Source organism: Cottoperca gobio, chromosome 2, assembly GCF_900634415.1.
Source record: "Cottoperca gobio chromosome 2, fCotGob3.1, whole genome shotgun sequence".
Lineage (NCBI taxonomy): Eukaryota > Metazoa > Chordata > Actinopteri > Perciformes > Bovichtidae > Cottoperca > Cottoperca gobio.
This window is the reverse complement of record NC_041356.1, coordinates 3,288,622-3,315,433: the sequence shown is the minus strand read 5'-3', so window position 1 is coordinate 3,315,433 and position 26,812 is coordinate 3,288,622. Positions and strand designations below refer to the sequence as shown.

General features: G+C 39.5%; 2 protein-coding genes across 2 annotated transcripts in view; both read right to left on the bottom strand.

Annotated features, from left to right (window-relative positions):
• slc15a1b (solute carrier family 15 member 1b) overlaps positions 1-6,637 on the bottom strand; it is a 9,985-nt gene extending 3,348 nt beyond the window's left edge. The window contains exons 1-19 of the mRNA XM_029452663.1: positions 6,631-6,637; positions 6,324-6,358; positions 5,945-6,029; positions 5,324-5,465; positions 4,985-5,104; positions 4,806-4,905; positions 3,948-4,038; positions 3,750-3,833; positions 3,378-3,460; positions 3,138-3,224; positions 2,950-3,039; positions 2,605-2,649; positions 2,471-2,503; positions 2,257-2,345; positions 1,619-1,700; positions 1,402-1,518; positions 1,158-1,298; positions 374-420; positions 1-3 (exon numbers count right to left, since the gene is read on the bottom strand). The exon at positions 1-3 is cut by the window's left edge and continues 105 nt beyond it. Coding sequence (XP_029308523.1) covers positions 1-3; positions 374-420; positions 1,158-1,298; positions 1,402-1,518; positions 1,619-1,700; positions 2,257-2,345; positions 2,471-2,503; positions 2,605-2,649; positions 2,950-3,039; positions 3,138-3,224; positions 3,378-3,460; positions 3,750-3,833; positions 3,948-4,038; positions 4,806-4,905; positions 4,985-5,104; positions 5,324-5,465; positions 5,945-6,029; positions 6,324-6,358; positions 6,631-6,637 — 1,481 coding nt within the window. The remainder of the gene's footprint in view (positions 4-373; positions 421-1,157; positions 1,299-1,401; positions 1,519-1,618; positions 1,701-2,256; positions 2,346-2,470; positions 2,504-2,604; positions 2,650-2,949; positions 3,040-3,137; positions 3,225-3,377; positions 3,461-3,749; positions 3,834-3,947; positions 4,039-4,805; positions 4,906-4,984; positions 5,105-5,323; positions 5,466-5,944; positions 6,030-6,323; positions 6,359-6,630) is intronic.
• A 2,397-nt stretch (positions 6,638-9,034) lies between these two features.
• dock9b (dedicator of cytokinesis 9b) overlaps positions 9,035-26,812 on the bottom strand; it is a 41,649-nt gene continuing 23,871 nt past the window's right edge. Inside the window, 20 exon segments of the mRNA XM_029445301.1 lie at positions 9,035-10,196; positions 11,552-11,690; positions 12,368-12,468; positions 12,602-12,792; positions 13,245-13,455; positions 13,730-13,876; positions 16,236-16,241; positions 16,441-16,554; positions 17,855-17,977; positions 18,602-18,708; positions 20,563-20,620; positions 20,738-20,953; positions 21,274-21,387; positions 21,509-21,691; positions 21,900-22,037; positions 22,119-22,234; positions 24,408-24,544; positions 25,011-25,058; positions 25,380-25,446; positions 25,541-25,655. Of these exon segments, the coding sequence (XP_029301161.1) occupies positions 10,080-10,196; positions 11,552-11,690; positions 12,368-12,468; positions 12,602-12,792; positions 13,245-13,455; positions 13,730-13,876; positions 16,236-16,241; positions 16,441-16,554; positions 17,855-17,977; positions 18,602-18,708; positions 20,563-20,620; positions 20,738-20,953; positions 21,274-21,387; positions 21,509-21,691; positions 21,900-22,037; positions 22,119-22,234; positions 24,408-24,544; positions 25,011-25,058; positions 25,380-25,446; positions 25,541-25,655 (2,448 nt within the window). The 3' untranslated portion in view covers positions 9,035-10,079.

The following is a 26,812-nucleotide window of genomic DNA, read 5'->3' as shown; positions in this document are numbered from 1 at the left end:
AATCTGCGGAAGGAGAATTCACAACACAAGAGGTGAGACAGTCCTGTGAGAATAAGTCTACGTTCACACTGCAGAGGGACTTTGACCCAAATCTGATTAGTTTTTGCTGATGGATGTAGTTAAAAGTAGCTCTTGACTGAAACATAAATCAGAATTGAGCTAAAGTTTGCAGTGTTAATGTAACACTTGAAATAAGATTAAACACATTGAAAACTAAACACACCCTTTCTCAATTCATGCATGCAATTATTTTCTCTTTATGTAACGTGTCTCCACATAACCAGCTTGATTCTGTCTTTGATTGAGAACTATGAGTAGCCTAAACAGCCAATTTCTAAATATTGAAACATTTCTATAACAATTTGAAACTTGCCTGATAGCATTAGTGCCCTGTTCCGGCTTTTTTTTGATGTCATTGAACTGGAAAAAGAAAGAAAAACTTTAGAGCCTCCACATCTTTGTACTCTGTACTTAATCCATGGATAAAGGACTGTATGTATATATGTATATATATATATATATATATATATATATATATATATATATATATATATATATATATATATATATATATATGTATGTATATATATATATATATATATATATATATATATATATATATATATATATATACATATATGTATGTATGTATGTATGTATTAATTCTGTTTCTGAAACACATACTGTTACAGTAGAAACAGAATTAAAGTACTGAAATCACATTTAGTTATCTGTTTCTGCAGTCAAATAAAGCCAATTTAAAAAATAAAAATGACAGCAGCTGGCAGGCTGAGCTCCAGCAGGGGACCAAGAGAGGAAGTAAACAAACTTCTGCTTCAGCTGACACGCTATGGACGTCAGTGTTTAGTCCAGCAGTGATATTGAGATCAACACCAACATCTAACGGGACCTAAGTGGCGTTCACATGCTGCTTAATGAGCTGCAGAAGTTGACTTACTTTACCTTACTCTCTAACTTACGTACTTAACGCTAGTTATTTAACTGAACCCACAATGTTTTCCTTAGCCTAACAAAGCCCTTTTGTTGCCTTAACGTAATCATATACAGAAGTTTATTTTGAAGAGACACTATGCTTGTAACGAGGGAAACTGACATGCCAACATTTTTTGTGTATTTCAGTTGGTGGGTGTACTCACCCGTATAGTCCTGGGTATGGACCCATCCTGAATGATGACGGAGGTAGTCCGATTGCTGTCCACTAAACTCTCTGTGGAATTGCTATTAGACCCCAGATCCAGAAGAAATGAATCATCAAAGGTCAGGTATTCATCATTGGCCTGTAGGAGAAAAGATAAGTCAATATCATTATGTGTGTGTTGACTTACACACCTACTTAGTTTTAGTAGATTTAGATTATGAGTCTTATGTTTGGTGGAATACCGTGAAAGGCTGCAAGGTAAATGCGTTGTCTCCGGCTCTGACATCCAGCGTTCTGTTAATCATGTTGATGAACTTCACTTGTCCTTCAGTGTTTGAAGGGAACTGTGGCAGGGTTTGCTAGAAGAGGAATAGAATTGTATGTGTGTGTGAATTGTGCCTCATAAGGTATCGCGTGTTTAAGTTGCAGAATGTATGTTTTTATGTGCGTTACACTCACATCAATCTGTAGCTGGATCAGGCCAGCAGCGACGAACGCAAGAGCAGCGAAAAACATCCCCACAGTCATCCTCTTTAACGGACTGCAGAACACACACACACACACACACACACACACACACACACACACACACACACACACACACACACACACACACACACACAGACACACACACATACACGTATTCAGTCACATGGAACAATGTTTTTTAGGAGGCCAAAATTGTCTCACTTTATTCTATCTATTTAGCAATTATAAGCAGCATATAACAAATTAATAAATGGTTTATAACACACTTTATTACAGTTGACATATAATTATGAGGGTGCTGTTTCTGAATAAAATGTCTAATTGGAAAGAAACGAAAGAGCTAAATAGACTGTATTATAGTTTTATTCCTTACATTTGTCTGCTGTTTGTGTGTATAATGAGTGAAAAGAATATTACTGTCCTATAGTTCATTATTTATTTTAGCCACATGTGTCATTGTTCTTGTATTTTGGGTTGCTGGCAGCCTGACACTTGAATCAACAAAATGATTAGACTTATAGCTTATAGAGTTTGTCCTGCAAAATAAGTTCTGCAACATGTAGATACAAAGTCAACCCAGACTCCAGAGAACAGAAAAGTAAACTCACGAGAAGTTTAGTTTGCACTTGGAAATCAGCGGGTAGATTAAACTGTCCATGATCGGTACCAGAATCAGGATCAAGATAGGGTTGACAGTCTGGTGGGAAGAAGGCGAGTCTCTCTTTAAAAGCCTGTTCTGTACTGTAGGTTAACAGCATACAGGCACGAGGACAAGAAACACAACAGCAAAGTGAGTAAAGTGTAATTACACAAGTGTCGTACCTGCATCTGGTCGGGCTGGATTGTGAGAAACCCCTGTTGGAGAAAGAAAGGAGACAGAATGTTATTTAAAACTCTTTTCTGTGGTTTGCGCTCACAAGGTGGGACGAAGCCAAAAAGGGAAAAACAAAACTTACAAAGTTGCCGTTCATGGTGGTGGCCTGGAGGGTCCATCTGGAGCCCTGGAGAGGAGACACAGCTCGTCTGTAGACACTGTTTCTCAAATGGTGTAGTAATACCCTCACTTTAAACTCAATATTCTTATGTTCAAAGCAATCTTTAACTGCTGTAAACTGTCAACTTTGTAACTTTGCAGAAATACAGCAAGAAAACAGAAAATGGAGAAAGCATTCTGTGTTTCCATCTTAATTGTAAGTGCAACTTATTAAAAAAAAGATGCAGTGCAATGGTTAGTGGGTACTTGGCTGAAACAATATTTTAAAGGGGCTACATTCTTAAAATAAGTTTGAGGAGATAGGTACCTGCTGGTCAAAGAGAGCCCAGAACATGGGCAGAGGAATGTAGAGGAACAGCACCTTCAGCACCATCTTCACCTGGGCGATCAGGAGTTTCTGGAGACAAACATAGAGAGGGATGATGATGATTCTTACAGCACTGGTTGAACTGTTTATTATTATTGTTGCTGTATTATTACTTGTGCTGCACTTACATCGAATCTCTCCTCAGACCAGTCCATCCAGTGGTCTCTCTTCGGGAATTCAGAAGCACGATGCCTGAAGCGGTTCTTGATAGCAAACTACAGAGAGCAGAGAGGGACATTTCAATGTGATCTTTTGCTCTCACTGGAATGCATTTTGTCAACTTAACTGTAGCAGAAGGTTTATAAAGTTAGAGGTTGAATAAATGTGAAGATAAAAAGCTTTTGGATGAACAAAATGTTTCATCTTACCCCGATGCAACTGCAGACTTTCACCATGATGTTGCCTTGAGGGGGGGTCTTAATGTACATGCGATTTCCAACAATGAACACAACTGCGGGGAAACACACACACACACACACACACACACACCAAATATTTTAACATTTGACTTTTTGTCAAAACAGCAACAGGAAATGATCAAAATCAAAGGAGGTCATTGTTAGAATATCATTAACTTATATACGCACCATAAATATTAAAAATGTACAAGGGATAATAAAGTCCTTATGAGTTGTGACAAACTATTCTAAGTTAATTCATAATGTATTAATGTTTTAGTAATAAAAGTAGCAGTAATCTCCTCAGGACAGACACATTTAAAAAATAAAATGACGTCTTACTCAGAGCCACCACCATGAGAGCAGCGGGGACGCCGAAGGCCAGCGAGTAGCACTGCTGCTTGGTGTGAATACCACACTGCTGAGCTGGAACCCATAGCACACACAGACACACACAGCACACACAGCACACACACGTGTTACAATTCAACAGGGGAAGTCGTGGGTGTATTGTATGCCATGTGACCAACGCTGGCGTACCTCTGAGGATGGGGGTGATGACGGTGGACAGCAGACTGCCAGCATTAATGGACAGGTAGAAGATGGAGAAGAAGGTGCTTCTCTGCTTCTCCTGTTGGACACATGGAAAGTCAGACCTGGACAAAAAGCACTGATGCTAATTTTTGTGATTTGATGCACTGATGCTCATTTATATTATGGGGTAATCTTTGTCCCTGGCCTTGAACAGTGTAATAAAGTCGGAGATGGATGTACCTGTGGTTATTATTAGTTAATAAACAACTACCTAGATACAAAAAGTGCTGACAAGATGCTACTGATAGCGGAGGGAGTCTGCTTTGTAATTGCATGTACGCTGTGTGTAAAGAGAGAATGATAATACTCGGGTCCTGCATGTATGTACATAAGGGTATATTGTACCATATACAATTAAGAATGACGTGTTCCTTCATGGTAAAATAAATCTCAGTCGCACTTTATTTCACAGGTCTGAAATAATCCCACAATTATCCAAGTAATTCTTATGAAGTGTCCTGGAAAAACTGAATTTTGTTTTCCTTTTTATGAAAGAAAAACTCTCCTAATTATGACTTCTGCGTCTCATAATCATGACATACTATCTCAGAATTACGAGATTGGCCTTTCATAAATATAAGTAAACTGTAAGTGTATGTGGAGAAATTAGAACACTGTGTCTATTTTCCTTTAAAAAAAATAAATGACACAGTTACATAGTATTTATTGCTGTTTTACTGGGTTTCAAGAGATTGTAGAGGTGCTCATGTTATCTTGTCTCCCCTGCCACGTGTGTGTGTGTGTGTGTGTGTGTGTGTGTGTGTGTGTGTGTGTGTGTGTGTGTGCGTGCGTGCTTGAGAGAACCTGATGGTCTAGAAACTGGTCTCCACCAAAGGCAGCCACGCAGGGTTTGATTCCTCCTGTCCCCAGGGCAATGAGGATCAAACCCAACATAGACAGAGCTCTGAGGAGAAAGCACGGCACAGACACAGTGTCAGTACATATTCGCACTTGTGTATTTGTTGTTTTGGTGCGCAACTCACATGTGTACGGTTATGTTGTCGGGGGTGCCGTCCCTGTTTGCATCTGTGATGTCATGGATAGCGCTTATTGCCAAGATAACCTGTCCCAGCGCATAAACGATGGACAGGTAAACAATCGTCCTGTGCAGAGGGAGGAGGACACGTGCACAGGTTCAGATAATGATAAGATACACAAGGGTCAAGGATCCAAGGATGGAATTTAACAGCTGATTCTGTGAGATATACTTTAACCCCATCTCTGCTACTCTATCAGTAAGTACAGCTTGTTACAGTTTATGAATTCTGGTGCATTTTTCACGTGGTTGTCAGGATAGAAAATCTGCAGGATTTGAAACTCACTTGAACTTGCCGAGCCATGAATCCGCCACAATGGCTCCCAGGATGGGTGTCAGGTAGCAGAGAGCCACAAAGGTGTGGTAGATGGTGGTGGCGAAGTCATCGTCCCACTTCAGGAAGTACTTAAAGTACAGCACGAGCACGGCTGCACGTGGACAGGAGGAAGGAGGAGAAATGGGAGAAAGTCAAAATGAGGTGGAGAGGGATGCAAGAATTATTCAGCCATTTTACTTTAGTAGCGTAAAAATCCTGCATTCAAAAAATATCACTCATGTAAAAGTATATTAACATTATGAGCTTAAAGTGTTAAAAGTAAACGTACACAATATGCTGAAAAATGGCCGCTTTATTTATTATATATATTATATTTTTTATATTTTTATATTTTTTTATTGTTGGACAGTTTATCATGGTGGAATGTACATTTAATCAAATAATACTTAAATACAATTTTGAGATACTTTCCATTTTTATTCTACTTTATACTTTCTAACTTTTTATTCAACAAAATGATACTTTAGTAAAGTACATGAGTAAATCCACTTCTTAAAGTATGAATACATTAGTCTCAGGACTCAAAGGAAACTGTATAAAGTGCATCAGATCCAGTAGAAACCAGCTCACCTCTCATGCCATAGTAGGAGAAACGCTCGCAGAACTCATTGACCACGATGAAAAAGATGCTCACTGGATAACCACAGATAGCAGCCTGTTGGAAGGAAAGGAACAACTTCAGGATGGAGACTGAACAAGTTTGTCTGCACAGCAAGTATAACTTTCAATAACAGTACATGCTAATAACTTACATTGCATTCAACAAGACCTTAAGTGAGGTATTCTGTAATCAATCACTTCAATACATGGAATTGGATTTATTTATTTTTTATTCCATGATTGTGATTATAATTTGTATATTAAAAATTCCATCCTGTCGGTATGAGAGCAGTAAACAATAACTATGTGAATTTTCATAAATGCTACAGACTATAACAGTTGGACTTACACTTTTTTGCTTGGGTTTCTTCACCTCGTCCTTGTCTGCAGAAATCACAGAGGACACATTATGTAAACTGATTTTCTTTTTTCTTGAAGAAAATATATAAAAGTGAAATATGACTAACTGGAGAAAAACATATAGCTGGTTTAGTATACATTTTTGTCAATTATTTTTTAAGCATAAGCTCATATGCATGAAGCAAATACAAAAATGAAATGTTGCAACGCATGATATAAACTGACACATATAACTCTAACACCTGCAAAATCCCAAAATGTAAGGATGGGTTCCTGAGTGATCCACTGGGACTTACCTTCCATGGTTGCTGTGTGTGTTGACTTCGGGTCCCTTCTCTAACTGAATCCTTCAGCAAAAAGACACAGAGACACTTGTGACCCCTGTCCACATCCACGGCACTAAACTTCTTATGTAGCCTCCCATCAACCCTCCTGCAACGCCCACTGATGTTGGACTGTGGATCACACACACTGCGTCGAGCACGTACAGACATGCAAGTCACCGGCATTCCCACCTCCCAGCAGTGTGTGTGTGTGTGTGTCAGTCAATTACTTTATGATGAAGGGAACTCGTCTTGCTTTGAGATAAAGATAATTTGGCAGTTCAGCTAATAAAATAAACTTATTGCTTTCACAACCTGAAAATGTGATGCTTAGCTCTGTGACGGGAATGTAATGATAATAACAATTGCAAACTCCAGGTCTGAAAAGTGAAGCCAATGTGAAAGAGCATTAACCCTGCATTCTTTCTAATGGCCAGCAGAGGGTGACACCACAAAGAAGTCCGATTGTATAGAAGTCTATGAGAAAATGATCCTACTTCTCACTTGATTTATTACCTCAGTGAACATTTTCCTAATGAGTTCACGGTCTAAAACGTTAGATTCACGTCTTCTTTTTAACACAGCAGGATGTTCACTTTGTAAATCATGGTCCCATTTAGAAAATAGACGTTAAGCAGGGTATGCTTTAGGGCGGGGCTACTTTGTGATGGACATGTTAACTTGAATTATAGATGCACCTTGCTAACCAATATTACCAGCTAATGCTAGTGTTTGCTATGCTAACCGTAGGCTACCTGGCCCCACCTGGCCTCGCTCCTCCCCAGTTACACCTTCTCGTCCAAATATGATCATTAATGGCTGCAAATCAAACAAGATGGCAAAGGCCAAAATGCCAAACTCAAGGTTTCAAAACGGTACAGGCCTACCACAAACCAATGAGTGACGTCACAGTGACTACGTCTACGTCTACTTCTTATTTACAGTCCATGGGTATGGTTGGCACTAACTCGGGCTGTATTCATAAACCAGTAACAGCAGTGACTAAAACATGAACATACAAAACATTTAAAAAGGTCAAACTTACAATGTATAAAATTTGAATTCTTGTGTATTTCACCAAATAAAGACACAAACACACTCACACCGTGTAACACTAGCAGGACTCACGGCAGACAAATGATGTTTCGCAGCCAAAGTCTCTGAAACAATGACAGTTGGGTGTTTGTGACACAGAGTGCAGCGGGTGATTTTACAGGAGTCAGCATCCCAATTTCACTCCTGCCTCTCCTGTTTCTCTTCAATGAATGCAAACAGCTCAGTGCGATCCCCACATACAGCTCCATTAACGCACATTACATTACAATAATGTTTTTAACTGATAATGCAATGAGTTTTGTCAATTAGAATTAAAAAGTAAGACTACCATATTCCAATATGACATATTTTCGTCACATTGTCACATGTTACGGCCCAAATTTACTCTCAAAACTGAATATTGTACAAGCCCTGTAACTGTCAAAATGTAATAAAAGTAAAAAATACAAATACATTTGTTAATAATACTTGATAATTATTAAAGTGCATTTAGCTAGTTGTTGTTAGCCAACGCTGCAGGTATATGGTAATATAGGCTAACTATTAGGCTACTGGGGAACTCTTTTAGTTAAGCTAGAAAGCTACACTGTCCACTCTACTGCTGCACTGTCACACACACACACACACACACACACACACACACACAAAGTAGGCACACTGGCTAAGTAATGACTGTAATAGAGCACAATCTTAAACAATAATTAGCTAACGTTTGCTAACATTAGCTAACATTTAGCAATCATAAACAACTGGTCAAACCAGACATACAGTAGGCTGAGGATGTAGCAGTGTTTTATTGCTTATGAATTCAACTTTTTATTTAGAAGAATGTGTTATTTCTGCTTTTAAAGAAATTCTAAATGATCTCTTTTTACAGTATTTCAAATATTAACTTAGCATTAGCTTATTTATCGATGCATTCAGTTCTTTTTTGTCTTTAAGTAGTTTAAGGCAGATATCTACCATGTTTAACATTCCTTTTTTTTTTTTACTTACCTAAACATACATACAGAGTCACTCATCTTCTGTATTGGACTAAACATATCCCCCTGTCCAGCAAAACGTTATCTTTCCTGACAGTTGAGTCTGTTTCTTCTGCTTCACAGATAAGACACAGCTTTGGGATGTGTGAAACAGAAAAAAGGGCTTAGAGGGTAAGAATGTGTTCAAGGACTTAGGACCCATCTGCTTTTTCAAAATTAACAAAGGAACTAACACTTTGACATTCTTTGCATTACAAACTTTCCTCAGGAGGCCTTCACAATTTTGAGGTCATGTATTAGCAGCTTTATGGTTGAACACACAAAAGCAAGGCATGAAAGAAGGTATTATTACAGATTTGTTTTATTTCTAAGTCTTAAACATATTTACATGAGCAGTCAATAAGTAAAAATGTTTTTTTAATCTTACCTCACAGATAATAAAAGGCATCTAACATAAAAGACAAAGAAACAAAAGGGGGGTAGATTACAAATTGTCAAATCCTTGGCTGACCTTGCACCGTCTTTTTCTAATGTCTTTGGCAAGAGTGGTTTTCTGTGCCGTGGGTCGCCTTGGTAACAATAGAAAATATTGCACACACTTTTCTTTACAGAAAATAGTTTAAAACATTGTGGTTCACATGGCTTTAGACAGCTTCTATACACGTCCATTGGCCTAAAATAGAGTGAATAATTCTTTGAAATGTCCAAGGTAAGATAAAAGATAAACTCTGATGCTGCTGCACTGCACACAAAAATGCATCTGCTGTAACAGGGCCTCAATGGAAAAGAATTGAAAAGCGAAATGTAAAAATACTGTGCATCAGCTGAAGAATGTATGTGCAGCCGTGGCATTTATTCTCAATAAAAACTTTCTTAAAGCACTCTCTCTTACAAACACTGTACAGAAATGGGAGCCCTACAGTTAAAGAAAACAGATAAGGTGTATGCTTGGGTCAAATACTGAAGTCCCTCATGTTTGTCACAACATCCCTTGGGTGGAGCTGAAGAATAATTAAGATAACATCATGTTGTCAGTCACAGTATTGGATACACACTTGCTGTGCTTAAACCCATTGTACATAGGATAAAACAAACTATACAAAAACGATAAATGAGCCAAAACTGGCAATAAGTCGAGAGATTCGCTGTTCACAAGTCAACAGTGTTGACTGGAGTCTCCATAGGAAACAAGAACAATGGGCGAACTGATAACAGGGAGAGAACATCACATTTTCCAGCTCATGTACAGAATAGCAGGTTGAAAAACACACATGGATGATGGCTTCAGGTTGTGTTTAGGTACTAATTGTTTCCTCTTGACTCCTCTTGTAGTGTCAGTCATTAGTGGTGAAGAAGGCATGAGTGTGGTGCGAAATATCTTGATCAGAGGACGGTGGTCGAGCCGTGAGGGTTGGCACTGGTCGGTGTGCCGCTGATGGCGTTGAAGATGCCCATGGAGTCGGACAAAGTGCTCCTTGTGCCGTCTTCCACTGGGTTGATCTAGAACGAAAAGGTCAGTTAGGAATATAATAAGGAATAAGGAAAGGTGTTTATTTAATCCTGTGAAACACACATGCAGATTTATTTACATTTAGGGACTGTAGGAAGATTATGGCAGGGTCGTCTACATTTTTGGGGGGGAAAAGACGAGGAGACTTTTTCTCATTCCAGAGTTACATTGTTCTCCCTTGTGAAATTCAAAGAAATAAAATAAAATAGATCAAATAGTTCCTTTAAAAAGATCGTGTTTGTGTACACCATAAATAAATAAAAATAATGAAGGTCCTTTCTCTATATTTGGGCATTATTTTCCTCATTAATATGGACTGTTTGATAATAAGAGTCTCTTATGAGGTTTAATTATGATGGACAATCAGATATTTGATTGAACGCATGCAAGGCTACAACATCAGCTGATATCAAAAATAAAATTGTAATACAGTAATACATTGCTGCCACAAAGCTGCGGCCTGTGTCAAATCACTCATTTAGTTTATTTAGCACGTCTTTATTCAAAAGGTGCGTTGGTATAATCACCATTTTGTTGTGTTTTCCATAAAGATATGACTTAAATAAAAAAACAGTCTAATAGTGCAGTCCCTTAATGATCCTCTAAAGTACAACTGTAACAAAAGCAGCATTACCATCCAATCTGCTCAGGCCAGCACAAAGAGAGCAGGAGATAGGAGACATGGTTAGTACATGAGACTGCAGCGGTGGACAGCTCTTATAGGTTACAGCTGCTACATATGCTGTCAAATATGAAGTGACACAACTTCATATTTGAGTACCTTTGAGAAGTGTGGGTTCAAGAGTCACAAAATTCAACGTGTAGATATCTTAATGTTCAAGCTACAAAATCTTTTCATTGACCTTTCTTACACTAAAAGACCATCATGCAACATGAGAAATATTGGTACAGTGAGTGATTGAAGAACAGATCAGAAAACAAGTGGAATAAACACGGACTGATACAAATAAAATAGGACAAATAGATAAATATAAAAAGTACACATTTAAAAAACAACAGCACAGTTTTAGTAATATAGTAGTAATATTTAAACTGGTGTTCGGAGATCATTTTAATTACTCTGCTAAATATTCACAGGTGTTTTAAAAACAGAGCAACATGCTTCCTTTGGAGACCTGGGGAAAATTCTATAAATTCAGACTTTAGTTTTAGGACGGCCTGGGGTCTAATGGGTGAGATTAATAAATTAAATAAGTGTCAGAGATCCGTTAACTGTTGCTGAAACTCATGCGACATGCGCACGCCAACACTTAGTTAAAAGCAACCATATCTTCGGCGTAACAGCTGATGCGGCACACATCCATTACGTGTTTGGGGATCCTACCTGTTCATGCATGATGTTGGACAGCTCCCTGGCCAGGTCCCTGTAGTTGGCCTTCATCTCATCGTGATACTCCTGCTGGTCCTCCTTGATCAGCCTCTCGTTCACTCCCAGCGCCTGACCGCAGGCGTCCACAAACTGCCTGAGGAGAGACGCAACAGACGCACACTTTAGTGGCGCTTAAAAACCTCACCTGAAGCAACATGCAGAGAATATGAAGTGAAGAAGTAACATGGTGGGCCCTCAGACTGAAAAGAACTGTAGCCTTCTTCAAATTACAAAATGAAACAAACACAAAAGCCATATTTCCATCATGTTTTCTGCATTGTTTTCAACTGTCGTCTCGCTCTCTTCTTCTACACTGATTTAACGGCACCCAGCTGGAGAATTAGCGCCACCAAGTGTTAATCTTGATGCGGCAAACTCCGAATATTCACATAACAGTAGTGGATGAAACACATTTGCATTTCCGTTTGTCGATTTTTGGGAAATTCAGTTAAAATGTGCATTTCATTTGAATGGAAACTTGATTCCAGATGTTTTCACACTGGTAAATTGATACACACACTACACACATACAAAAACAGATTAGATACATGTTGATTTATTTACACTCCCATACACAGCAATTGAGTCATATCTACGTGAAGTGCAGTTCACACCATGCGTGAGTATACCTGCACACACTGTGTGAATAGTTTATTATGGTATTTCTATATTTATCTCTGTTGAATCAAAGCTTGTCACTTGAACATGAACACAGCAAGGCGCCACCTTCGACAAGGGCTAATGCAGCGAGGGAAGTTGATTGATAAGTACCTGAACACCTCTTTGAGCTGTTTGACCTTGTTGTCAGGATATTTCTTGGCACAGCTGTCGTCGAGGAAGGCTCTGGCGTAAGCAAGCGGGCCAGCGTTGACCTGGAAAACAATGGCGGTCAAAGGTGATGAATTACACTGGCGGCAGAGGCATTGTTTATTCATGCACTGGTCCATTCCCCTGAAGTGATTCATGATGAGTAAAAGGATTGACAACCGCATGACCTGTCCGTACCTGCACACTGATGCTGCCCTGCAGTTTGAGCTGCAGGCAGATCATGTCCACCTCAGAGGCCGAGCACAGCAGTCGCAGCTCGCCCACCTTGGCACTCATCTCGTCTATGGCCACCTCAATGGGGCTCAGGTCCGTCTGGTGTTGGTACATTACAGCTATACGCTTCTTCACGTAAGGGAAACAGTGTGTGGCTGCATGGGAATGGGATTTAGGTGAGAAAAATAGGACGGGAGGACATAAATGATGTTTTCACATGTCATGTAGATCATCATAGAGAGTCAGGTGACAGCAGCACAATTATCTTGGATACTGAGACATGTAACCTCTTATAGGCATACTGTTGTGTGTGTGGTGTCTCCATGGTAACATTCATAACCAGGATATTAAGCATGTATTTACTGTCACAAGTCACTATCAGTCAGCGTGATTAGTAACAAGGCTGAACTTTGTGAGGAAGGAGTCAGTAATAAACCTCAGCTGACATTACCAGATTAAAGCTTCAGGTGAAGAACAATAACAGACGGTGAGCAGGAAGAAGTTCTTGTTATTTGCTTCCTGACATTGCTCAGCTGATAAGGCTGTTTTGTTTCTTTATTCCACATTATATTTCCTGTTTGTTTTTTTTCATCAATGTGTGACCTACTGGTGAGAACGGTCCGGCGTTTACACTGCTCCTCCACCCCTCCCTGCTTCTTGCCCGACACTGTGAACGGCGTCTCAAACACAAAGCGGCGGATGTTGTGACTCTTCTCGAAGTCGGTCTTCCTGTCCTCCAGCTCCTTGTCGTCCAGGTGGGGTGTGACGTGGGTCACCTGGATGTAGGCGTACTTGGAGTCTAGGTCCTTTGGGTTCACCTGTGGGTGCACACAGATATTTGGTTTTGACTCAAACGGTAGCAGTAAAATACCAGTGGGCATTTTAGGAAATGCGCTTAAAACAAGATTATATTAGGATTTTAAAAGAAAATAGAAGCTTTGTGTTAAAGTTGAGAGTTGTGTTGTAACCATGCTGTCCCTAAACTCTGCTCCACAAACCTACAACAACATGTTCTCCCAAGACCATTGCACAACTGTCAGGGTCTACGCTTTACCCTCAAGGTCATATGCACAAACGCAGATGTGATCCCACCTTGCCAGAGTCCTGAATGATCTTGACGTTCTCCTGACCGAACTTGTCAGAGTAGAGCTTCAGGAGCCTCTGGGAAATCTCCGACAGCGGAGTAAACTTTGGCTCCTTGTAGATGTATTCCTTTCCGTCTTCATCCTCAAAAAAGCCCTGAGGAGAAGAGGGAAGGAATTCTGGGTCAAACCTTGAGAAAGATGCTTTACACCTGCCAACAATAGATGAGTGAAAAGAAAAAGATAAATATGCGGGTGTTCTTTTCTTAGCATACTGTGGGGTTAGCTAGCTAGCGCTAGTCTCATTTGTGGTCTGACACTGTTGATCATGACATTCTACTACAGAGACTGGAACATTGTGTTGGCATAAAAGGAACCACACTAAGCTGGATCAATTCCTATTTATCTGAGTGATCTCAATTTGTATGTGTTAAAGATAAATCCTCCATGACAGCCAAAGTCAGTCTTGGAGTTCCGCAGGGTTCTGTACTTGGACCGATTCTATTCCCCTTATATATGCTTCCTTTGGGCAATATTATAAGGAACCACTCTATAAACTTTCATTGTTATGCGGATGATACCCAATTATATATATATATATATATATATATATATATATATATATATATATATATATATATATATATATATATATATATGTATATATATATATATGTATATATATATATATATATATATATATATATATATATATATATATATATATATATATGTATATATATATATATATATATATATATATATATATATATATATATGTATATATATATATATATATATGATGCAGAAAAACTAGTCCATGCATTTGTTACTTCAAGGCTGGATTACTGCGACTCATTGTTATCAGGTTGTCCCAAAAAGTCGCTTAAGACTCTTCAGTTGATCCAAAATGCAGCGGCACATGTATTGACAAGAACAAGGAAACGGGATCATATTACTCCTGTATTAGATGCTCTGCACTGGCTCCCGGTAAAATACAGAATAGAATTCAAAATCCTTCTCCTGACTTACAAAGCAATTAATGGTCAGGCTCCAGTATATCTTAAAGATCTCATAGTACCTTATAAACCAACTAGAGCATTGCGCTCCCAGACTGCAGGGTTACTAGTAGTTCCTAGAGTCTCTAAGAGTACAATGGGAGCCAGAGCCTTCAGCTATCAAGCTCCTCTCCAGTGGAACCAGCTTCCAGTTTGTGTTCGGGAGGCAGACACACTCTCCACATTTAAGAGTAGGTTAAAGACTTTCCTTTTGATAAAGCTTATAGTTAGGGCTGGCTCAGGTTTGCCCTGGATCAGCCCCTAGTTATGCTGCTATAGGCTTAGACTGCCGGGGGACACCTCCCTGCTCTCTTCATTCTCTTCCTCTCTCCTCCCCTCCCTCTCTTCTTCTCCCTCTCTATCTGTATGCATTTATGTAAATGTATGTTACTAACTCATCATCCGGGGTATCATCCCTGGAGTTTCTGTGTCTCTCATGTGGCAGGTTGCCACTGATAAACTTTACGTCAGGATCATGAATCGTGGCTGCGCCTGCTGCCTTGGTCCTGCTGGACACCGGGAAGCCTTTTTGACATTGTCCTGGATTCATCCAAACTTTCTCTTTTTCAACACAACATAATTTCTGTCAAATGTTGTATTTGTACTATGTTGTTTATCCTGTACACACGACATCTATTGCACGTCTGTCCGTCCTGGGAGAGGGATCCCTCCTCAGTTGCTCTCCCTGAGGTTTCTTTTAGGAAGTTTTTCCTTGTGCGATGCGAGGGTCTGTAAATCACGCTGAGACAAATGTATAATTTGTGATATTGGGCTATATAAATATATTTGATTTGATTTGATTTGGTCTGATAATCAGCTATTTTCCAAGCGACCACTGCTGTAGCCGTCATGGGGACTCAAAAAGGTTTCTTGGGAGAATACAAAATCATTTTTCTTTTTCACCCATCTATCCCCCCTCCGTAATATAAGGACAAACAGAAACTACCCGGGAAAACGTACAATAATCCAAAAAAAAGACCCAACAATGAAGAAAAGAGAGGAGTATGAAAACATCCAACATGCAGTCACTTCACAAACATAATCTCTTGTATCAAGCCTATGTAACAGCTACTCAGTTGCATCTATGGAAAAGTACACAGACGTGTGTGTGTGTGGGTGTAATCACTGAAGGAGGGAGTCCCAGAGGGAAGATGGCCGATCGAGGGAAAGGTTAATGGAGAGTTAACCCAAAGCAACACGTTGCATTAGAGAAGAAAAAAAGTCTATGTGCAAGATTTGCTTTTTACACTAGTAACACTACAAATACAGCTGACTCAGATAACAACTCTTGTTGTTGCATATGCCACAATATCTATTAAGTTCTTCCCCACTTCTGTTCAGCACAGACCGGCCACCACAGAGCTTAATGTAGGCTACATGTTGCCACTCATTTAATCTGATGCAAGGATAGAAGAGCACACCAGGCCGACACACACTACTAAGCCTTCACACACTTACCGCAGCCTTGGAGGGGCAGCAGGAGAGAAGAGAAACCGCTATTAAAAACTTCAAAATTTAAAAGGTTCATGTGTGTGTGAGTGTGTGTGTTCCCACACTTAATGTGTATGCATGCAAAGGGCGAGAGATAACATAACCATTGTGTTTATGTTAGGAGTTTGGATTATGTAAGCATGTACAGTATGCTTGTAAACTCGGCCCCTACCTGTCCAAAGAAGGCCACTCTGAAGTATGTGCCCAGCAGTCTTTTGCCCGTATGCATCACCTCCATCACTTTAGTGTAGGCACGGTGCAGCGTATCGTACAGGTGGGTCAGTTTCTGTTCAACAACACAATCAAGAACACCAGGAGAGAAGGGTTGGAATAATGTTTTAATAACTGTAAGCAGTCAGTTATGCAGTGGTAAATCAAATTACAATTTTAAATCATCATTGACAGTTGTTTTTGTGTCCTCCTGATGAGTCCAACATTCACTCTGTTTTAGCTCTGATTATGATCTCATCTGAATAAAAGCTCTGTGTCTTTAGCTGCTAAATGCTGCACTATGTTCACCAGCTGGTGTCTAACGTGTGTCTCCTGTCTGCTGCTGAGCAGGTGGTGTACAGTGTCATCACAGCTGCCTGAAGCAGAACAGTAAAGTTCACTTAAAGCTCCGTAAAGCTGCAGATTCGGGTGTAAATTCTTACACTTTTCACATGGTCATGTATTGCACATTTGACACATAGTCATCGTAAAAAATATAAATGAATGCTGCTTTAAAAAGGTGCAATGTTTAACAGCGAGCGATCTGCTACTTCACCTCTACTACTGTGTTCATCAAATCTATGTTTCAGTTTTAAAGAAAGAGAAAGCCTAGCATAGTATATTCTATGTTTATATTTAAGTTGTAGTGGTTTATAGTGTATTCTAATTCATTCTTTAAATAGATATTGTATAGCTAAATATCTCTCTCTTCTAGTCTTGATATGTATATTTACTGTGTATGTTTTACTCCTGTGCAATGCCTGGATAACCTGCTGCTGTAACACAGGTCAAAATATAACTTCAATCTTTTAATCTTCACATGTAGCGTCGGCCTATAGTTTACGTCAGCCATCTGTGTGTTCACTGCACCGCGAACCAGCAGCGGTCCGTGTAACGTTACGTTTTGATAGTTTGTGTATTGGCTCGTGTCCCGGGTGGCAGAGACGAGGTGGTCGTTGTGCTTCTTCTCTCTGTACTGAGGCAGACTGCAGCTACAGTGACTCACTATCACCTCTAGAGGAACAAGTGGTATTACAGACTGTTGCTTAAAAGGATCAAAATGAGCTAACATTAGCCCCCATCATTTACTGGTCATACCAGACCACAGTAAGGCAGTAGACTGTATTGAAATAAGCAAAGTTGTATTTGTGAAATAAAGATTATTGCTTCTTTTCTAAGTTACACATTTTAACTTTTAAAACTTTTTATAACCAATTACAACTTCTACACACAAGTTAAAATACATTTGTTGGTTCTTTAAAGCACTGGAAACAAGATAAGCTAAATGTAATGTATCTATCGCAGGGTTGTCTATAAGACGCACACCATGTTCTCTGGCAGGTTGATGTAATGATAACTATCTCTGTGTAGATTACCTCAAAGTCTCTGCGCTGTTCGTAGATGGGAATGATGAGCCTGTAGACATCGGCAATAAGCTCATAACGCTCCGCCTTCCAGAGTCCATCAGCGCACTCCTCCAGCAGCTCCATCAGCACCTCCTGGACACACACAACAATACATACTTCATTAAACGCCTGCCATTACGGCTCAGAATATTTAATTGCTGCAAAGAGGGGCATTTATGTTTGTTCTTATTGGTCAAGAAGGTTACAGTGAACTTAGTATTCCTGAAAAGACAGCAGACGTGGGAGGAAATTGATATATTATCTCCTTTCTTTTTATTGGGGGATGAGTCCGGCTCATAAAGAGGAAAGGTTTTCAGAGCAGATGGAAGGTTTTTTATTGCCTAAATATCTGTTATCCAACTCATAAAAGCTCATACATTGTCTCGCCATTAAATGCACTTATCAGTTCACTGGAAGATCGGGTTTGTCAGCGAGCCACTGACCCTGCTGGACCGTCTGCATTTCTCCGTCTGACAGCTCAGTGTTTTTCTACATGTAATTAACAGCACATGTACCGAGCCCTGCGTCAAAGTCTGCAGCATAGTCACTGAGTACTACACAGAGCAATAGATACCCCTAACAGAGATAAGAGCTCTGCTAGTCATTATGTGACACGTGATGCCAATGTGGAAAACATCCTGAATGCTTAGTCAACACGGTGGGAGTGACACATATTCCAAGCACGGTGTACAGTATAAACTGTGTGGAACATTTCACCTCATTAAAGTGAACATCCTGCATCCCTACGTCCTCCATCATGGCAGCCTCCTCATCGATGTTTGGAGTGATGACGCGGAAGGCCGAGCAGCCCTGCCTGAACATACCTGACAAACAGATAGAGAACCAACATGAGGGAAAGTTTCATTACCAGCCGAGACAGCAGCGCTGGTGTTGTTTCCCCCTCGCTGGATCTGTGTCATCATGGCAAAATGTGCCGTTTTAAAACCCAGAGGCCAATCTTTTATTTGCATACCGTTACCAAAGCAGTGATATACTGTATGTCAGTAAAAACCATCAGTGTACCCTCCATCCACGTACCTTCATATGTCTTATACACTGGTTTGTTTTATTAAAATGTCCTCTTACAATTTTTTTTTATAAGTAAAGTCATAATAATTACTGTTATTATTATTATTATTATTATTATTATTATTATTATTATTATTATTATTATTATTATTATTATAATAATAATAATACTGGGGTGTTTTTTTCTTCTTCTTTTTTATATATTATTATACTTTGCACCTTTTGATATTTTATATTTGCACACTACATCCTACCTACAACAATTTATATATATTTATTTAGAGATAAATAAAGTTCTATGTTATCTTATCTTAGTCCAAGTGGTGCACCATTAAGAATTGGCATGTGACACTGAAACAACAGACTGTATGTGCCTACTGCAGCAGTGGCATATATCATTGTACTACAGAGCCACTGAGGGGATCTTATCTCGGGAACGCAGTGTTGGTGTGTTTTTAACACGGGAACGAACAGATGGCCCTTGGACGAGTGCTTAGGTGGAAGATGAAGGTGTGTGTTCCCGTGTTTATGTGTGTGTGGAACACACCTACATGTAAACATAGTTAAAGAGCCAAGCAGTGTAAAAAAGTAAATACATAAGCCGGGAAATATTTTGGTCACCCTTCACATGCAAATCATGTAAATCATCTTGTGTATTTCTTGTTGGCGGTGTACTGATTCCTTGTAGCATAGTTCCATTTAGATTAGAATTAATCTGCATTAATTAGTGCAGACATGCTTAGTTTTGATACAGTTAGGTCCATAAATATTTGGACATTGACACAATTTTCATAATCATGGCTCTGTACACAACCACAATGGACTTGAAATTACACACTCAATATATGCTTTAAGTGCAGACTTTCAGCTTTAATGTGAGGGTATTTACATCCAAATCAGATGAATGGTGGAGGAATTACAACACATTTTATACCAAAAGTAATTGGACAATTGCCAAGTGTGTGTGTTATTTCCTCATTAGTTTATTGACAAGGAGCAGATAAAAGGTCTAGAGTTCATTTCAAGTGTGGTATTTGCTTTTGGAATTTGTTGAGGTCAACTCTCAATATGAAGTCTAAAGAGCTGTCACTATCAGTGAAGCAAGCCATCATTAGGCTGAACCATCAAAACAAACCCATCAGAGAAATAACAAATATTAGGTGTGGCCAAATCAACTGTTTGGTACATTCTTAAAAAGAAAGAACGCACTGGTGAGCTCAGCAACACCAGAAGATCTTGAAGACCATGGAAGACGACTGTGTTGGATGACAGAAGAATTCTTCTCCTGGTGAAGAAAAAGCCCTTCACAACAGTTGTTGTAAAGCACATATTGATTTCAAGTCCATTGTGGTCGTGTACAGAGCCAAAATGATGAACATTGTGTCAATGTCCAAATATTTATGGACCTAACTGTATGTGTCAGATATACAGCATTTTAATTACTGTGCCTAACCTTTCTTCAGTAGCCAACAAGGTCATTTTATTGAGTTGTTGATTAATTATTAATTCTTTCTACTGTGTTAACCTTTACCATTGACTCATTATATGGCCTCTGTATATCGGAAATATAAGAAGGTTGGAATGGAGTTCAAATGTTCAGCGGCAATTAACTGTAAACATAAGCGTAGGACGGTATATCCTCGACTTACCTTTCCTCCACAGGTACTCAGCGACCAGGGCAGCAACATGCACGTAACACATGGCCGCCTGCAGGGGAAGCAGAATAACACAGATTACAAATGTGAAATGTGTCTTTAAAAGTGTAGCTTCCTGCAAGTCTGTGCCAACTCGCTGAAATTAAAAATGTAACAATAAAAGATGTACCTCAGAAAGATCTCCGTTCTTGTGGTGGATGCGAGCCATGCTGTCGAGCCAGGTCTTTCTGAGCTCGGGCGTGCTGGTGTAGGACTTGGCTAAGCTGTACTGGAGGTCCACCAGCATCTCCGGGTCGTTCTCGTGCTCCTTCATCTGTTCTGTGGCCATCAGCACTGTCCTGATGCGCTTCGTCAGGTCCTTCACATCAGAGGGGAATGCTGTGTGCTACAATAACAACAATAGTTATCTATTAAGGATTTAAAACAATAAACTTGAAGATTTTTACTGTTTTTTTACAAGTTACAATCAGACATGAGGTCTCCTGAGAAGTGAGATCCAAAAACACACCTGCAGATACTGCTTATCGCCACATGTGCCACCAAAGAGAATGAAAGTAAGAATTTCTTTCATTTATTTCTGGTTTGTCGTTCTTTTGTGTGTCGAGTTGTTGTGAAAAATGTCAAGGGTTACTACTTTAAATAAGGAACGTTAATGGCTTGATGAAGTGTGTGTCATGGCACTGTGAGGCAGTGTCCACCCCTTACCTTGATGCTCTTGTCACTGTTGGCACAGTTGTTAATGATGGAGAGAGATTGTTGGAAACGGGTACCCCCGATGCCGATGACATCAGCAATCAGCTGACTGACAGCGATTACCACCTGGGCGAGAGGAGGAACACAATCAATACTACAATAATGTAGGACCTACAAGAACACGGTTCTCATAGTTGGACACATCAGAAAGGCTGTGTGCAAACATTCACACTCAAAATACACATACCTGCAGGTGTGTGCGTACGAAAGACTTGCGTCCGGTATAGTCGAAGTTGCTTTTCATGAGGAAGTAGAGAAGATGGGCGGCGTCGCTGCGGATGGAGCTCAGCTTGGAGTTGCAGCACTTGAGGATTTCATAGCATAGAGAGGCACACATGTCGGCCCGGCCGTCAAAGAAGGTACAGGGAAACTGAGGGACACGTGGGGAGAGACGGGATGTAATGCATGACAAAGGGAAAATGACAGAGTATTGTGCTTCTGCCTTTCTCTTTTTTTGTAAATATATATTTTACACTGATGATTCTTAATAAATATATTTTTGAAGATGAAAGAGAAAGAGAAAAGAGAGATTAATTAGGTGGTTTAACAGAGTGAACCAAAGAAAGGCAGATTGTCACCTTGTAGATGAAGGTCCTGAGCGAGGTGAAGACCTGTTTGAGAGCGGCCTCAGACTGAGGGATCTGCAGGAAGCACAGATGGACCTGGAAAACTTTCTTCATCAGGGGGTTGTGACCAAGATCTGAGTTCAGCTGAGTCTGTGGACACAGCAGAGAGTGAGGAATGTGACTAAGATGTTAAATGTATGTATTGTGTCAGATTGTATGGACAGTTCATACCTTGAATCCCATGATGAAGATGCTGAGTGTGTCCAGCACAGTCAGACAGACCTCTGTGGACACATTGGCCTCCAGCAGGCACTGGCTGCTCACGTCCGCTTCCGTATGAGAGTACACTGCACAGAAAGCACACACTCAAGGTCACTGTTATATAATTTTATTACAGCAATAAATACATAGCACATCATCTGTTTAAATGGGTTGTTAATTAGTACCAATGACTACATTTGCTTATATTTCTGCTTGTTTATGGAGCGAGATAAGATCTGTCATTGTTATTGCATATCTGAGAGCTTTTTTACTATCTCAGATATATTGTTGTTTACACTCAGATATGTTGTTTACACTCAGATATGTTGTTGTTTACACTCAGATATAGTATTGTTTACACTCAGATATGTTGTTGTTCACACTCATATATAGTATTGTTTACACTCAGATATATTGTTGTTTACACTCAGATATGTTGTTTACACTCAGATATGTTGTTGTTTACACTCAGATATAGTATTGTTTACACTCAGATATGTTGTTGCTTACACTCAGATATATTGTTGCTTACACTCAGATATATTGTTGCTTACACTCAGATATATTGTTGTTTACACTCAGACATATTGTTGCTTACACTCAGACATATTGTTGCTTACACTCAGATATGTTGTTGTTTACACTCAGATATGTTGTTGCTTACACTCAGATATATTGTTGCTTACACTCAGATATATTGTTGCTTACACTCAGATATGTTGTTGTTTACACTTAGATATATTGTTGTTTACACTCAGATATGTTGTTGTTTACACTCAGATATGTTGTTGTTTACACTCATATATAGTATTGTTTACACTCAGATATATTGTTGCTTACACTCAGATATATTGTTGCTTACACTCAGATATGTTGTTGTTTACACTTAGATATATTGTTGTTTACACTCAGATATGTTGTTGTTTACACTCAGATATGTTGTTGTTTACACTCATATATAGTATTGTTTACACTCAGATATATTGTTGCTTACACTCAGATATATTGTTGCTTACACTCAGATATGTTGTTGTTTACACTCAGATATAGTATTGTTTACACTCAGATATATTGTTGCTTACACTCAGATATATTGTTGCTTACACTCAGATATATTGTTGCTTACACTCAGATATAGTATTGTTTACACTCAGATATATTGTTGCTTACACTCAGATATATTGTTGCTTACACTTAGATATATTGTTGTTTACACTCAGATATATTGTTGCTTACACTTAGATATATTGTTGTTTACACTCAGATATAGTATTGTTTACACTCAGATATATTGTTGCTTACACTCAGATATATTGTTGCTTACACTTAGATATATTGTTGTTTACACTCAGATATATTGTTGCTTACACTCAGATATATTGTTGCTTACACTCAGATATATTGTTGCTTACACTCAGATATAGTATTGTTTACACTCAGATATATTGTTGCTTACACTCAGATATATTGTTGCTTACACTTAGATATATTGTTGTTTACACTCAGATATATTGTTGCTTACACTCAGATATATTGTTGTTTACACTCAGATATATTGTTGTTTACACTCAGATATATTGTTGCTTACACTCAGATATATTGTTGCTTACACTCAGATATATTGTTGCTTACACTCAGATATGTTGTTGTTTACACTCATATATAGTATTGTTTACACTCAGATATGTTGTTGTTTACACTCAGATATATTGTTGCTTACACTCAGATATATTGTTGTTTACACTCATATATAGTATTGTTTACACTCAGATATATTGTTGCTTACACTCAGATATGTTGTTGTTTACACTCAGATATATTGTTGCTTACACTCAATGTCCAATAACCCTGTCAAAATTACCCAATCAATTGAATGCCCAGGTGTAGTGTTGACCAATTAAATTATCCAGATGATGAAGTCAAAATTGCATTGGGCCATGTTGCATGACTTTAAAATAAAGGAAACTAGTGTATAAAATGGAAGGAGTTCCAGATGAAAATAAATTGGAAAAAATAAACCCCAAGTGGAAATAATATAATAAAATGGAAAGAAATACATATATATAATAATAAATTAAATAGAGACATTACTATAAGGAGCACTTATTGTCTATTAGTTCTAAACAGATTTATGGACACCCAACAACCACTGAGACCTGCTGATGAAGCATTGTGTGTCTAACTGTTCAGATTTGGACTTTGTTGAGTTTATTGGTTAACATTGTCCTCTTAAAATGCTGCCAGGATAGGAAGGCTTACTGTTGTTGAAGGTGTGAGCGTTCTCCAGAGTTCCCAGCTGCTGAAGGCGGGCATGCAAGATCCCCGCCCTGTTACGAGATACAGGTAGAGTCAGAGACTTCCTGTCTGGAGCTACAGGCCCCGCCCCCTCCTGGCTCCTGTTGGCAGAAGAGAAACACCATCACCACTAAGTTTGGATTGCAGTTGGTCACAGGACAGCAAAGTTAATGTGAAGAGGCACGAAAAATGTCTCAGTGGTGTTGTATGGAAGAAAACGGCAATAGAAAGAAACACAGCAGATAAATGAATGGCTAGAATGTAATGCTTTAAAAAACAAATGGCAGCATCATGCATTTAATTAAGCAAAGTGAGACAAAAAGACAGCAATGTCTTACCCATGCAGGAGGGGCCGGGGGCCGCGACATTAACCACTAAACAACTTGCCAGCAGTGTTACAGAAGAGAGAACAAACCAAAGGCAAGGGATTAAAAGATGCAGTAGTGTTTGTATGTGCGTGGGTGTGAGTCATATTATTATTATGATTTAGTTTCAGTTCAAGAATCGATTCATAAATTCAGTGTAAAACGAGATACGTGACGTCATTTATTTCCTGGAACATTGTACCTGACGATGAATCTCTTCCCCATGTATCTGAACTGATGAAGGCACACTCTGCAGTACAAACACAACAAGAGACGCTCAGTCAGAGATCAGTATTACATAGTCAGGAATATCAATACATAATGACATGTTCTATCAATGAACAAAAGGTTAGTAATCATGCTTTCTATCCGGATGTATTTACTTTATTTTCCAACTTCCGGCAAATGTGCACAACATCAAAGAGTGTGGGAGCACTTAGCTTAGCATAAAACCAGGAAGCAGGGGGAAATAGCTACCCTGGCATTCAATATTATGTTTGCATTAAAAACTAAATTTCACTCAACTGCACATGTACATTGTCATAAGAAGGTTGTCTGGTTCTGTGCTTACTCTATCAACGTGAAGAAGTCCATCAGTTCTAAGGGAGCTGCTTTGTTCCAGTATGCAAAAAGGGCCTCTGAGGTGATGAAATGGGAAGAAAAGATTACTATGAAGCGCTCGTTCATATGAATGTCAAGATCCAGTACAAAGCCTGCGACGGGCTGTCCTACCCTCTGACATGCTCTTGAGGATATGCAGAAAGCCAATGAGCAGGTTTTTGATCTCGTCCCGGTCCAGTTTATCACAGCGCAGCACGCTGCTGCCCAGAGTCGACGCACACTGGTTCTGATGCACAGGAAGAAAGTATGACAGAGGAGAAATGAAAGAGAAAACGTTATTGGACGCAGGCGGCAGAGTTAGGGGAAAAAACTAAACTTAAAAAGAGATAAAGAAAATCACTACCCAAACTTCAAACAAGAGAAAAGTCAAGTATTTTCCTGGGAGGGAAGGAAAGCACACAAGAGCAAAGAAAGCACATTTGCTGCAGCAGCTCGGTGCTTTGAGATAACAACATCAGTTGCAGGTTCGAGAAAACACATTTACGGCATCTGAGGAAATAATCGGAAAAGGCTACGAGTCAGCTCAACGACCGCACACACACTCCCCGATGTGGGACACTCAGAAGAGAATAGGGTTGGGAGGATTTTGGGCGTATTGTACAGATGTCTGAGTATGGTATGCTTTAATCTCGAAACTGGGATTCACTAACACAAAATGTAGCAAAAGTATCAGATCTGGTTTAATGAATCACTACAAATCAATGTGCTGTACAACTGTAACCCAAAGTCTCTGGTGGGGAGGTCACAAAGGTCAAACTCAATACTTGTATCGGTATGTTTTCCTCATGATTTGCATCCACCCTCAGGCCTGCAGCTTGTTTGTCATTATCACTGTCATGCGGGTCGGGCAAGGGCACAGAGAGGAGGGAGAAGTCCATGGTGACCCGCTTGGTCGCGCGGTTCAGAGTTGGAGCCCTGTCCTCGGGGTCCAGGGGGAGAGGGGGCACGTTGACCGAGTGCCTCCTGGTAAATCTCTCCTTTTGGTGGGGTTGGAAAGTTACAGAGCAAGGAGAAGGGGTGTGGGAGCTCTGCAGGAGGGGGTGGGAGGAGAGCGTGCATTTTCAAGAGTGAGGAGAGATCAAATTTATGCGAGCGCTATGCAAAGTAGCAACCTTAAAGGGATAGTACGGATGTTTTGAAGTAGGTACCATAGTCAGTTTGGTAAGCAGACAGGAGTACCAGCAGGAAGTTAAGTAAGTGCACTGCAGTGGACGGGGGCAGCAGCTAAAAGTATCTTACACACGAAAAAAAAAAATCAATAACAGCTTAAGTGCACACTATATTTAGAATATGTTCAGCACTTTACCTTGCCGCCAGACAGCCCGTCTCCCAAACTGGGGCCGTGCCGACCGCCATCTACTGTAGATAATACACTGACTGTTG